Genomic DNA, 12,433 nt, shown 5'->3' on the forward strand with positions numbered 1-12,433 from the left:
TCTGCTTCCCCTTCCCCCAGTACCAGGGCAGCCCATTCCAGGGAAAGGCACCTCAAGGTCGACCGAGATTTTCATAAGGCTTTGGTATGGCTGTAGGAGAAACCACAATGTGGGCTGAGAAGCGGCTGAATCGTTATCTAAACCCCAAATAGCGTGGTACAGACTCCTACTTGTGTCTCGTGTTTAGGACTGAAGCGATGTGGAGAGCCCTGCGTACCCCCGTGGTACGGGGGATGGAGGACCAAAGGAGGAGAGCATCGCCTCATCTGCTTCCATCGAGCCCACGCCACCTGTTATGGGAGAGGAGCGGGCATGGGAGAAAGCGTGTGAGTCACCCTGGATGTGCAGGTAATGTTCTCGGCTACATCAGATAACACTCTGTATGGTGCTGTGTTCACCAGGAACCTGTAATGCACGATAGTGGAGAAAAAGTCGTCCTTCCACAATCAAGAACACAGTAATGGAGAGCCATTTATATGTGACTGTGGGGTTTTTTTGGAACGCAATTCCATCAAGTATAAGCAAATTTTTGCCCATTACCTTCAGTGAGAACGTATTTTTTGTTATGCTGTTGACCTACCCATATAATAATTGCAGTAGTCTTTGTTATTTAGTTATGAAACTCTCCTCCATCTAATCTAAACATAATGTATGCAGTTTCAGAGGTTTCTTAAATGGCGAACTCCTACTCAGCTGTTTTTCTGACTGGCAATCATGGCTCTACTGTGCCTTTATATTTGCAGCTATCTTATTTTTTTTTTTCTGTCACTCTTGGTGTCATTGGTTATATTTGTAATTGGTTATGTTCTTATGTGCTTTGTTTCCCATGATGCACTGCTGTTCAAATCACTGTGGGCCTGACTGTGCAAGATCAAGACACTCAGCAACTCCTGGTTTCCACAAGCACTCAGCTCACTGGAAACGATCAGTAATTTTCAAAAGACTGCCTAAACAGTGTGAAAAAATACACCAAGGATAATAACTAGGCAATTATATTTTAAGCAATAAATGTAAATGGGAAGGGAAGTTTCATTTGGGAAGTTAAGCAGATGCAGCTATAACCAGTTCCATTAATCTACTGATATATGGGCATTATGTTTCATTTTCAAGTGTTGTTTAGTTGTCAGTTAGGAATTGGAAACAATTCTGTTTTATGTAGCAAACCACTTTCTCTTGCTATTTCCTAATTTGGAATATTCTTCTAGATTTTCAAGATGTTTGTCCCTGATTTCTTCAGGTTCATTTTACGTTCACGTGAGTAATTTCAGAAGACACGTTCACTAGCTAACACCCATCTCTTCTTGCAGTTGTACACTGCACAACATTTATAATTAAGCCTCTTAGGAAGTTGGCTGCATGGCCCATGATTAACTTCTCTTAATTCTTCATTGTTAAAGCTCCGTGCAGAGATCTCTGGAGTAATCGCCCCACCTTTCCATCCTGAGCTGCAGAACGACAACGTAGCTTATTAAGTTGGTATGCACTAAGATATCATCCCAGCAGGGAAAGTACATATTGGTGCCTTTGTCACAGTCTAACAGGCCATACAGGCTTATCCAAAGAAAGTAATTGCTCAGCAGATGAGCGAGATAAAATGGTTGATCAGTGGCTGTTGACACACAGCACATCATCTATAATTAAGTCACTAGGGAAGCTGGGACGGGATGCTGTAACAACGGTAGGATCCAGTTCACACACGGCTTTCAGCAAATCTTAAAATGCTGTCTGAATAAAACCCAGCAAGGTAATAGCCACTTCTGACTTACTGCATGCGGGAGATTTGTCAAGTCATGGCATGGGAAAGGGGGTAGAGGGTGCACTGTTTATTAAACAGGTAAATGGGATATATTTTGGATGTTCTGTACCTGTGACTCTTTTTCCATGTCTTCAGATGAAAGTTTTGTGAAGAACAGGTGTCTGTTTCTGTCAGAAGTGCAATAATGAATGGCACATAGAGAACACTACCAGCTTATAATAACTGCCATGACTGGTACTCCCAGTTCTGCAAGACTGGGAAAGGGCACATCCAGTGAGGAGAAATGGATCCTTGGATTTTTGTTCTTGAGGTGACCTTGACTCCACAAATCCACAGAAGGATTATGGTACAAAACAGTTGATTGCTTCTCTGTTTGTGTGGCAATAAATTGTGGAATAAGACAGAAGGAGCCTTTAGTAACTACCCTGATACGCTTTTTTTTGTGTGTGTGAAGAAAAGCACCACAAAAATACGATGAAAGAAAATGCTCTTAGTTTTATTTCTATTGTTCTAAATTAAAAATAGAAATGGAGTGTTCTACTTTAAAAACAAATCCACAATCAGAACTGCGTTTGCAACTGAGGTCACCCAGCAATATTACACTTATTTTGTGGACTCTGGGCACGATTTTACACTTGCATTCATTTAATACTTGCTTAGTAATGTCATTATTTGCAACTTAGACTGTTCTGAAAAACTAGTAAAACATCGGGGAAGATTTTGTGAGGTTAAAAAGGCAGAGGAGACCTAGAGAGGGGATTTGTTCTTTGATCCAGGAGGTAGGAGACCAGACACCGAGCCCTTGGCTTGTACCGGAGATCTGTGTACCCAGCATCTCAGTCCATCAATCAGACCTGGAATAACTCGGAAACCTGGATGGCAGCCAAACACAACACATGTTTATCTGAAGCAGTCTGTGTGTTTTATTTTGTAATGATTTCCTCTATATTATTATTATTTTAATCCTAAGCAGTTTTGTGATGTGCACGTGCCTCTCGTTGTTGGGGTGAGGGTACTGGTTGTGGTGCTGAAAGAATTGTGGTGGGGAAGGAGTTTTAGCTGATCTCTCCCGACACTCACAACGCGTGTCAAACAAAGCAACTCTGTGGCTGCACAGGGTAAGTACACTCTTTGGACAGGAGAATGAATGTGGGTTCTCTTGTGGGAAATGCACGTCAGGGAAAGATAAAGAAACTATTATGTAAAGGTGAAAGTGAGATCAAGATCGTCGTTTGCGTTGTTAATATATTTATTTCTGCAAACAATGGGATTCTCAGCTGCATCTTAGCTTTGGGACAAACCCAGCTCATTCCTACAAAGAGACCAGTGGAAGTCACTATTTTAATGAATTTCAGGTGAGCTTTAGATGGGTCAAATCCCAGCGTCCTGTCTCCAGCAGGAGAACAGCCACACATCAATAAGGCTGAAGTGGTTTGTTGGTTTTTTTTTTTTTGGCACGTGGCAAAGCCTCACTGTGCTTTACACAACCACCCCCCTTAGATTCAAGTTAAACTGTAAAATGAGCCCACGGCCTCGCAGGCAGGGCCGAGGCACAAGCTGGCGCAGCCCCTTCCTCAGCACAATCAGGCCACTGCTCCCACAGCCGGACTGGGGGCTCCTGCCAAGCCAGCTCAGCGATGCACACAGCTCGCGGAATGTCAGTCCCGGCACCACAAACCCCGTTTTCTAGGATGACAGGTTTTGACATCCATTGTTGAACCCTCAGCCAAGGTGCAAAGTCTCAAAGGAAACAGCCCATATGCCTGTCTTGGTGCGCAAAGGAACCGCCACCTGCATGCAACCCTTGGTGGATGGAACGCGGGGATGGATTTCCCCAAGCGTTTACGTGTTTAATGATGCCACCACGGCCACCGTCGGCCTCTCCGCAGCGGGAGCGGCCCCAGCACTACCCCACTATCCCACCGCCCCAACCGCCGCACTGCCTCCCCGAGGCCACGCAAAATGGCGGCAAGCCTGCGCCCAGCCCGCGACAGGGCGCTCGCACCGCCCGCCTGCGCCTGGGCCAATGGAATGAATGGGCTATAAATAGCGGCCAATGGGGCGGCGGCTCGCGTTCTATATAAGAGAGGCGCGGCAGTTGCGCCGGGGCTCCACTCCGGCGAGGGCAGTAGCGGGGCGGTTGAGCGGGTGCGGAGGTCGTTGCTTTGGCTGCGGAGCCCTCGGTAAGTCCCGGGGCAGCCGAGCCATCCTGCAGCTTTAAAATAGGATTTAATTTTTTAATTTTTTAAAATTTATCTTTTTCCCTTTTTTCTACTGAGTGGGGAGGAGCCGGTGTGGCTGAGGATGGGGGAGCGGGGCTGTGGGTGCGGCGGGGGGCAGCGGGGGTCAGGGGCGCCTGGTGCGCAGCCGGCGCGGGGGCCGCGGCGCAGGTGCTTCCCGGGCTTGTCCCCGGCTGGAGTGGCCCCCGCTCTAAAACCAGATTAACCCGGTATTTAGCAGGGTAGTTACATATGCTCGCCCCAGCCAGGTCCCCCGAGGGAGCCGTCTGTTGTATAATGGCTTGTCGGTTGCTTCCCACCGCCCGCGCGCACCTCGGGCAGCAGCCGGGCGCGAGAGCACCGGCCGTTATCGCCGCTCGGGCCGGGGCGCGGCGGGGCCCCCTCTGCCTGGCAGCGGCGGGAGGAGGCGCGCGCGCCCACCGAGCGCATCGCGATGCCGCCCTGCTCACCTGCCGCCCGGCCCGGGATCCCAGCGCGGCCGAGCGCCCCCAGCCCCCGGCGGCCCGGATCCCCAGAGCCCCGGCGGGGTCTGCCCGGTGCTGCCGCAGCCGCTCCGTGCGACCTTGGGCGCTTCCCTTCACCCGCGCGGTGCCCCGGCGGAGCGGGGAGAACCCCTGCCCTTTCGGCTGGGATGTTTAAGGACGGGGCGAGGCTGGTGGAGGTGAAGAACTTTTTTCTTTCCTCTTTCCTGGCTCTTTGTGGAAGGTGGTGAAGTAACAAAGGTGTAGAAGGCACGAGTGGGACGACAGCCAAGGTGACCTTGCCTGGGTGCCAGGCTCCCAGGGCGGGCGGTTCAGCAGCCTGCCGAGCCCCCAGTGATGGGCTTCCCCTCTTTCTCCCCTAGTGACTGCGTAGGGTCAAACATGCCCTTCTCAAACAGCCACAACCTCCTGAAGATGAAGTACGCTGCTGATGATGAGTTCCCTGACCTGAGCACTCACAACAATCACATGGCCAAAGTGCTGACCCTGGACCTGTACAAGAAGTTGAGGGATAAACAGACTCCCAGTGGATTTACCCTGGATGATGTTATCCAGACTGGGGTTGACAACCCAGGTAACGGCTGGGGACTGTTAGATCTGCATAATGATCTGTTCCCCCTCCTTAATGGAAGTGCTTCTTGACAACAGCACCCAAGGCTCTTGAGCTGCTGAGGCGAATCTTGTAAAGCGTTGAGAGACGGCTCTAAGCGCATGGCTCTGTTAAAAGAGGCCTTGTTCTATCAAGCCATGTTCCTTGCTGCGATCTGACATATCAATTCCCAGACACTTCAATTATGTAACTGCTCTGCTAAATACTTTCAATCTGAACAAAAAAAAAAAAAAAAAAAATTCTAATTATAACACAAGTGCGTGGGGGAGAATGTGGGCTTACCTGGCTGTTCTGGTCTATTCCTATTCCAAACTGGTTATGTTGTGTTCTCTAGCACTTCTATGAAACAAGGGGGAGCAGATGTATTTACATGTTAACATTACAGTATTTATTTTTACTCTAGCAATATCAAAATGGCCCAACTAAATAATCAGAGACTGCCTCCTGATGAGGAGTACCCGGACCTGAGCGCCCACAACAACCACATGGCCAAAGTTCTAACCCTGGATTTATACAAGAAACTGAGAGACAGAGTCACGCCCAGTGGCTTCACCCTGGATGATGTCATTCAGACTGGGGTTGATAATCCGGGTAAAATGCGTTGAGAATATTCCGTGTGAGCCAGCTGAAGTAACTGGTGCTTTTGGATATGGTGACTTAAAGCTAATCTTGTGGAGGTGGTATTTATGAGTAGCCTACAGAAGTGCAGCTCTGTCTGTAGCAGAAGGAACAAAAAGCGAAGTATGCTTGCTTACAGCAAAGCATGATTGTTTAGACAAAGTTCTATCTGGTGGTCTAAATTAGCTAGTGAAATTGGATGTGCTGTGCAAATTTGTCCTAAACTAAGCTTGACAAATGAGTGTGGTTTAATGGCAACATTTATGGGTTTCCATGGCACTGCATTTGGCTAACTGGATGAAGTGTAAAACGTAGGGTCTCTCCAAATGTTTTTATGTAAAATGCGTTTCTAAGTGACTAGACCTACCACTAAAGAACTCGCCTGGTTAGTGCTGCACTGGAGTACAGCCAAACATCACCCAAACTTAGCTCTTCTGCCTTTATTACCACTCCAGGCCATCCCTTCATAATGACAGTAGGATGCGTAGCTGGTGATGAAGAATCCTATGAGGTGTTTAAGGAACTCTTTGATCCAGTTATTGAAGACAGACATGGTGGCTACAAACCAACTGATCAGCACAAGACTGACCTGAATGCTGATAACCTGCAGGTATAAACTTGATCAATTACTGATGCCTACTGCTCTGAGGACTGGGTAAAGTTGTTGGCGGCTGCTTAAACTGATTGCTGAGGCTCTGCCTCCTCACTTTCAACCAGCACAGACCCACAGGCTGTGTGTCTGTGCAATCAGACCTCAGAGCTTGCTGCTGTGGGATGTCGGGCTGGGCAGAACCAGGCAGCTGGCATGCAGCAGGAGCTTGCTCCACGTGCTGCTGCAGTGTATGTCATGCTGAACATGTTCAACATGTATTTCCATGAATTGTGGGCTGTAGTAGTAAAGCTAAACAATGCTGTCCTAGGAGTCAAGGACTGCCATCAAACTTAATGCTTTCTGTTATCTGATCTTGGTTCTTAAGTATTACCTGGTGGTCTCATACTATAGAACAGTAGGCATTGTTATGGGTAGAAGAAGGATTTCTGCCCATTTTATGGATTTCAAATGTTACTGCAGAATTCCTAGGAATTCCTGATGCCATGTTGATTGGCTAGCCATAGGTCATATTGAAAATATGAGACTTTGGATGACAATAGTGAATAATTCTCATTTGCAAGAGTAAACACCTACCTAAACAGCAAGGGTTTGCCTCGTGTGGATACCTATAAACTGCAGATCTGAAGGGGTAACAGAAGCCCAGACTGTTGTGTGAAATGGACATAAAACTGATGGTCTGGTGGTATCCCTGTCTTCTAGCAGTACTTAGTAGCTATAGCCTTAGCCTCAAAACAAGGGTTGTGTGATGCAGATACTTGAGCTAATGCTGAAGAAAATAGTCCTGAAGTAAGACACTGGCTTACAGGCCAGGTGGTCAATATCTCAAATATAAGGTGCACACTTAAAGGCATGGGAGCTACATGTATTTAGGGCTGGTATCTTGGCCACAGGATTGTACTCACTGATTTCCTAATCTTGTAGGGGGGTGATGACCTAGATCCCAATTACGTGCTGAGTTCCCGCGTCAGAACTGGTAGGAGCATCCGTGGATTCTGTCTTCCCCCGCACTGCAGTCGAGGAGAGAGACGGGCTATCGAAAAGCTTTCTGTGGAAGGTAAAGTCAGAACTGGGTGCATCTGGGAAACCACTTATGTCCTTTGCGCAAGATGTGTTCTTTGCCGTTTGAAAACGGAGGCAGTTGGCAAAAGCTGCCTCCCTCAAGACTTAATATGAACATGGAGCTTTCCTGGAAATTTACATTAGAGCTGCCTCAGCATTGCAGTTTGTAGCTGAGAGCAAGAGCAGATGTCAGAGGGAAGCTGGACTGCTTTAAGGTGACCTTTGCTGATCTTGAAAGCTTCTTTCTATGTGTGTGGGGAAAGAGGTTGGCTCATAGTGGCTCAAACCTGAAATGTAACACGTATGTAGCAACTTCAGGGCTTGAGTCATGGTTGCAGTAATTTGTGGCTGCTTTTAATTGACTTTCATTAATATTCAGCTTGCTTAGAGGTGTAGTTTTGCTTCAAATGTGCAGTTGACTAGAGTAAGCCCTAGTTTTCAGTGGAACTCCTCAGCTGCAGGTTTTTTCTCTTGCTTCCCAACTCCATTAAGAGAGAGGAAAGGATACACCCAAGGTGCAATTCTGAAGACTGAGAGTGTAGTTGTTCCAGAACCTCTCAAGGGCAGGGTAGCAGTCCTTGACTAGAATAATACTGTTTGTTATATTCATGACCTTGATTCTTCTTGGAAGAAAGCACTCCACTGGTAGAGTTAAGCAGCAGTACTGATTCTATACTTCATGTAAGGGAACAAAGGCTACTTGTATAAGCCTAGAAGGTGCAGACACATCATGTGATACTGCATTAAGTTCTGTAATGCTGCAAAGGCATTGCCATTGCAGATGAAAGCAAGGGAGGAACCAAACCAAGCAGATCAGGCATTGCCATACTTCGTGTGTGGTCTCTCAAGTGCTGGGAATGTCTGGCACCTCTAGTTCCATCCTAAAAGTGACTCTCTCTTTCAGCTCTGGGTAGCCTGGATGGTGATCTCAAGGGCAAGTACTATGCTCTGAGGAACATGACTGATGCGGAGCAGCAGCAGCTGATTGATGATCACTTCTTGTTTGACAAGCCAGTTTCTCCTCTTCTGTTGGCATCTGGGATGGCAAGAGATTGGCCTGATGCCAGGGGTATCTGGTGAGTATGCCTGGTAGGGAGGAGTCGTACAAAGTCCCTGCAAAAAAAAACTTGCTGTTTTGGTTGTGGCTCATACTGTTGGGAATGGCAGCTTCTGAACTCGTATTACTGAAATTAATGAGAAACTTGTGTGGTATCCTCTGGGGAAGTTGCATCTAAACCAGCAGGATTTGGAGAAGTGCTGTGCACCACGTGGGGCTGGTAGGAACAAGCCAGCTTGGCTAGTCTGCAGCCAGAGCCTACCAGCACAGGCTGGTGAAGCACCAGATAATAACTGAATCAGCTTATGAAAGCAGATCACTTCCAAAGCAGTAGATGTGCTGCTCCACTCAGCTCTTGTCCCAGGAGCTTAGAAGTAACTTGTGGTAACAAACCATAGTGTTGGCTTAGCTCAGACTCTATACTGGGTGCACAGTTGCTCCCTTGTGGTCTCATCACTGCTGCTTGCAGAAACAACCTGATGCTGGATTAATGTGGCTTTACCTGTGCTAGTGATTTCACCCCCTTCCCCCAGAGACTTGCGGGGACAGAAGCTGACTGATGCAGAGGTGTGAAATGGAAGGATTCTGCTTGTCAGATGTAGGTCACCTACATAAAACTCTACATCTCAGGAGCTTCTGCAACATAATTAACTGGCTCCTTGTGAGCTAAGGGCTAGGGTTTTTTTATCAACTGGCATGTTCCAATCTTATTACTGTAGCTGCTTCAGTACAACCCAGAGGAAGCACGCTTTGTTTCTGTAGGTCACCTTTAAGATTGCATCATCTACCTGTAGATTGCCAGCACTAGATAGTGCTGTCATCTGAGCATGACTAATTACGTGCTTGAAGTGTAAAGTCTCGGTGTTGTCTGCATAAATAACTTCCTCAGGTACTAGTTAATTTTTGATCCTAACCAAGCTGAGGAATTATCAGCATGATGAATATTGATGATAGTACTTGCTGCAAGCTAGGACAAGAAGGGCCCATGGATGTTCAGAGGTTTTTATGGCTTCTTTGAAGAACCCTGATCTAAAATTAATAGTGAAAACTCAACTTAGTTCTCTGATAAGGTACAAAGTGCAGTTTAACAGAATCAGACAAAATTCTGATTAAAGGCTTTGTTATATGTTGTCAATGTGGTGTCAATATGAACATCATTGTACAGCACTGCCTCAGAGTCTGTACTGATCACCCTTCTGCAAATGCTGCTGAACAGACAAAATCTCTTAAATTTGTAAACTCCAATGAACTAGAGGGATGACCGAATTTCAGGGTGTGATACTCTAGGACTGGCTAATGTCATGTTATTATTCATTCTGACCTGTTTAGATATAGGATGATTCAAACTACTTTTTGGAAAGAGCAGGGTAAAAACTACTAGCTTAGCTCAGTTAGGTCCTGCATGGGCAAAAGAAGTAAGATAAGAAGCAACTAAGTGAGCCTTGAAATTAAAAGGTACAATGATGGGAAACTTGGTGCTATTAAAATTACCTTGAAAATGTCAGGTGGGACAGATGAGTTGTTTGCCTTGTCTCCTAGGCACAATGATAAGAAGACCTTCCTTGTTTGGATCAATGAGGAGGATCACCTTAGAGTTATTTCCATGCAGAAAGGTGGCAACATGAAGGAAGTCTTTAACCGCTTCTGTACTGGGCTAACAAAGGTGAGTCTATTACCTGAGCTGTAGGTTCAGATGGTACATTTCTCTGCTTAGAGCCAAGAATGCAAACTCCTTGAAGCCCCTCTGGAGTCTGCATGATGGTGTTTAATAGCCTGGGTCTCTAGGAACACCCTGGTGAGGTACAGAGTTACAGAGGCTCTTCAACACCTATATTGACAAAGCATTGTGGCTATGAAGTGTAGAAAATGTCTTCTGATGTGGAACTCTTATGCGAGTGTCTAAACTGTACTTAAAGGATTTCTACATGGTTCTATAAGTCAAGCGTTGAGACACCCTGGGTGGAAAGAAGAATTGCTTGAATGTGGATGTGCAAAGCTGGATGGAAGTTTCTGCCTGAATGCTTTTCTCAGCTTCTAGTCTTGATATGAACCTGAGCCTCACTAGCCCCTTTCCTAATCCTAACAGATGTGCCAGCTTGACATGTACTAAATCAAGATTCCCAACAGATAGTGACTTCAGCTTTCATAGTGTAGCCAGAACTTGGGTTGTCTCACTGCTAGGAGCAAGATTAAACCTCTCATTGGTGGCCCTTTTTTCCAAATGGAGGGGGTTTAAATAGCTGTTCAAACTGTTGTGGCTGTTGCTATGTAACTGCAGTTGTAAAGGAGCACTAATGGATGACCTACATCCTTCGGGCAGAGAACAATCTCTAAACATCCATTCTATTTATAGATAGAAACTCTCTTCAAGTCCAAAAACTACGAGTTCATGTGGAATCCACACTTGGGCTACATCCTGACCTGCCCATCCAACCTTGGAACGGGGCTTCGTGCTGGTGTGCACATTAAGCTACCACACCTTGGGAAACATGAGAAGTTTGGAGAAGTCCTCAAGAAGCTTCGCCTGCAGAAACGAGGCACAGGTGAGAGGATACAGTGATGTCCTAGTCAGGCTGCCCTAAAGCACCAGCTAAAGCCTGGCTACAGCTAGAGCTATGTCTTGGTTCACACTGGCAGTGCCTGTCAGACCATCCAAAAGGTTCCCTTATAAAGCATGTGGAGAGATCAAAGGCTTAAAATAATATCTTGGAGGAGCTGGGGGTGCCAGTGCTCTGCTTACACCTGGCTGTCTAGGGATGTCCTGTGTGGTGTTCTGAGCACCACGTAAGGTGGACTTGATGGCAGCTGTTCCTGTTGTAAGCAGGGATGGGAATGATTTATTGTATCTTCTGGCTAGGAAATAGCTACAGTGAGTACTTCCGACCACAGATCGCTCGTGTGTTCAAATAATAAAGAGCTGGCCTGATGATGTGCTCTGTGGCTCATGTTGGGTGTCACCTGCGGCTTTATCTGCTTGCATGTAGGAGAAGGCAGCAGTGGCAGCTTGTAGAGCAGAGATGTCAAACTCATTTTCACCGGGGACCACATCAGCCTCCTGGTTGCATTCAAAGGGGCGAAGGTAATTTTAGGACTGTGTAAATGTAGGAGTAGTTACATCCATACAGTTCTAAAATTACCTTCATCCCTTTGAAGGCAACTGTGAGGCTGATGTGGCCCATGGTGAAGATAAGTTTGACACCCCTGCTGCAGAGAATTGTCTTGCTGTGTTCACACCTCAAGCAAAGGAGGGAAGAAGGGTGGACTTGCCTGCTCTAGCAGTGGTCAGTGTTCTAACTAAATCTCTTGTTCTAGGTGGTGTGGACACGGCTGCTGTCGGAGGAGTGTTTGATGTCTCCAATGCTGATCGTCTTGGCTTCTCTGAGGTGGAGCTGGTACAGATGGTTGTGGATGGTGTGAAGCTTCTCATTGAAATGGAGAAACGCCTTGAAAAAGGCCAGTCCATTGATGACCTCATGCCAGCTCAGAAATAAAGCACTTTGTTCTCATACTTCCTAAGTTATTGGATGAATTATAAAATGTCACTCCAGTTCAAACCCCTGGGGTCAGAGCCCCCTTAGTTACACTGTAGAGAAGTCTTCCATCCATCTGTGTTAGAGTTTATTTTTTGATGGTTGAGATGTTGCTGAAAACAAAATAAACTATTGTTTTGGCCTGAAGTGTCTTAGATGCGTTACCTGAATGTCTTTTGATGTTTAAGTGACTTGGTTTTCTTAGTTATGCTAGATGGGCTGGTTTCGTGCGCTAGAGCACATCTTCCTGGCTGCGCTGTTGCAGCCCACTCGAGTTGAAATGTGGTTAAAGCAGTATCAAAAGTGAAATTTTAACTTGATTGTAGTTGCTGTAAGCTTGAGAACTAGTTTTAAACATGAGTCACTGCAAACATGCCCTACCTCCAAGGCTTTTACTTGTGCATCTGCTCTTGTAAACTGTCATTATCCTGCCTGCAGCAAGCCAGGCTGTCTCCTGTAAGGGAGGGG

General features: G+C 46.5%; 1 protein-coding gene across 2 annotated transcripts; it reads left to right on the top strand.

Moving 5' to 3' along the window:
* The first annotated feature begins 3,870 nt into the window (after positions 1-3,870).
* On the top strand, positions 3,871-12,112 carry CKB (creatine kinase B). Of its 2 annotated transcripts, none has more exons than XM_082057774.1 (8): positions 3,871-3,939; positions 4,841-5,052; positions 6,162-6,316; positions 7,241-7,373; positions 8,283-8,454; positions 9,975-10,098; positions 10,789-10,978; positions 11,748-12,112. In XM_082057774.1, the coding sequence occupies exons 2-8, from the start codon at positions 4,860-4,862 to the stop codon at positions 11,924-11,926; spliced, it is 1,146 nt and encodes a 381-aa protein (XP_081913900.1). In that variant the 5' UTR covers positions 3,871-3,939; positions 4,841-4,859; the 3' UTR covers positions 11,927-12,112. The 2 variants fall into 2 exon arrangements, with proteins under 2 accessions (XP_081913900.1, XP_081913901.1); XM_082057775.1 differs by lacking the exon at positions 4,841-5,052 and adding an exon at positions 5,492-5,679 and having other exon boundaries at positions 3,875-3,939.
* The last annotated feature ends 321 nt before the right edge of the window (positions 12,113-12,433 follow it).

The sequence above is a fragment of the Streptopelia decaocto genome (assembly GCF_964273445.1).
Source record: "Streptopelia decaocto genome assembly, chromosome: 7".
Taxonomy (NCBI): domain Eukaryota; kingdom Metazoa; phylum Chordata; class Aves; order Columbiformes; family Columbidae; genus Streptopelia; species Streptopelia decaocto.

Bases quoted from the DNA above. Each gene is read 5' to 3' on its own strand.
- CKB (XM_082057774.1), top strand. From the start codon at position 4,860: ATGCCCTTCTCAAACAGCCACAACCTCCTGAAGATGAAGTACGCTGCT. The intron at 5,053-6,161 runs GTAACGGCTGGG...TTACCACTCCAG, and splicing joins GACTGGGGTTGACAACCCAG to GCCATCCCTTCATAATGACA. The intron at 7,374-8,282 runs GTAAAGTCAGAA...TCTCTCTTTCAG, and splicing joins CGAAAAGCTTTCTGTGGAAG to CTCTGGGTAGCCTGGATGGT.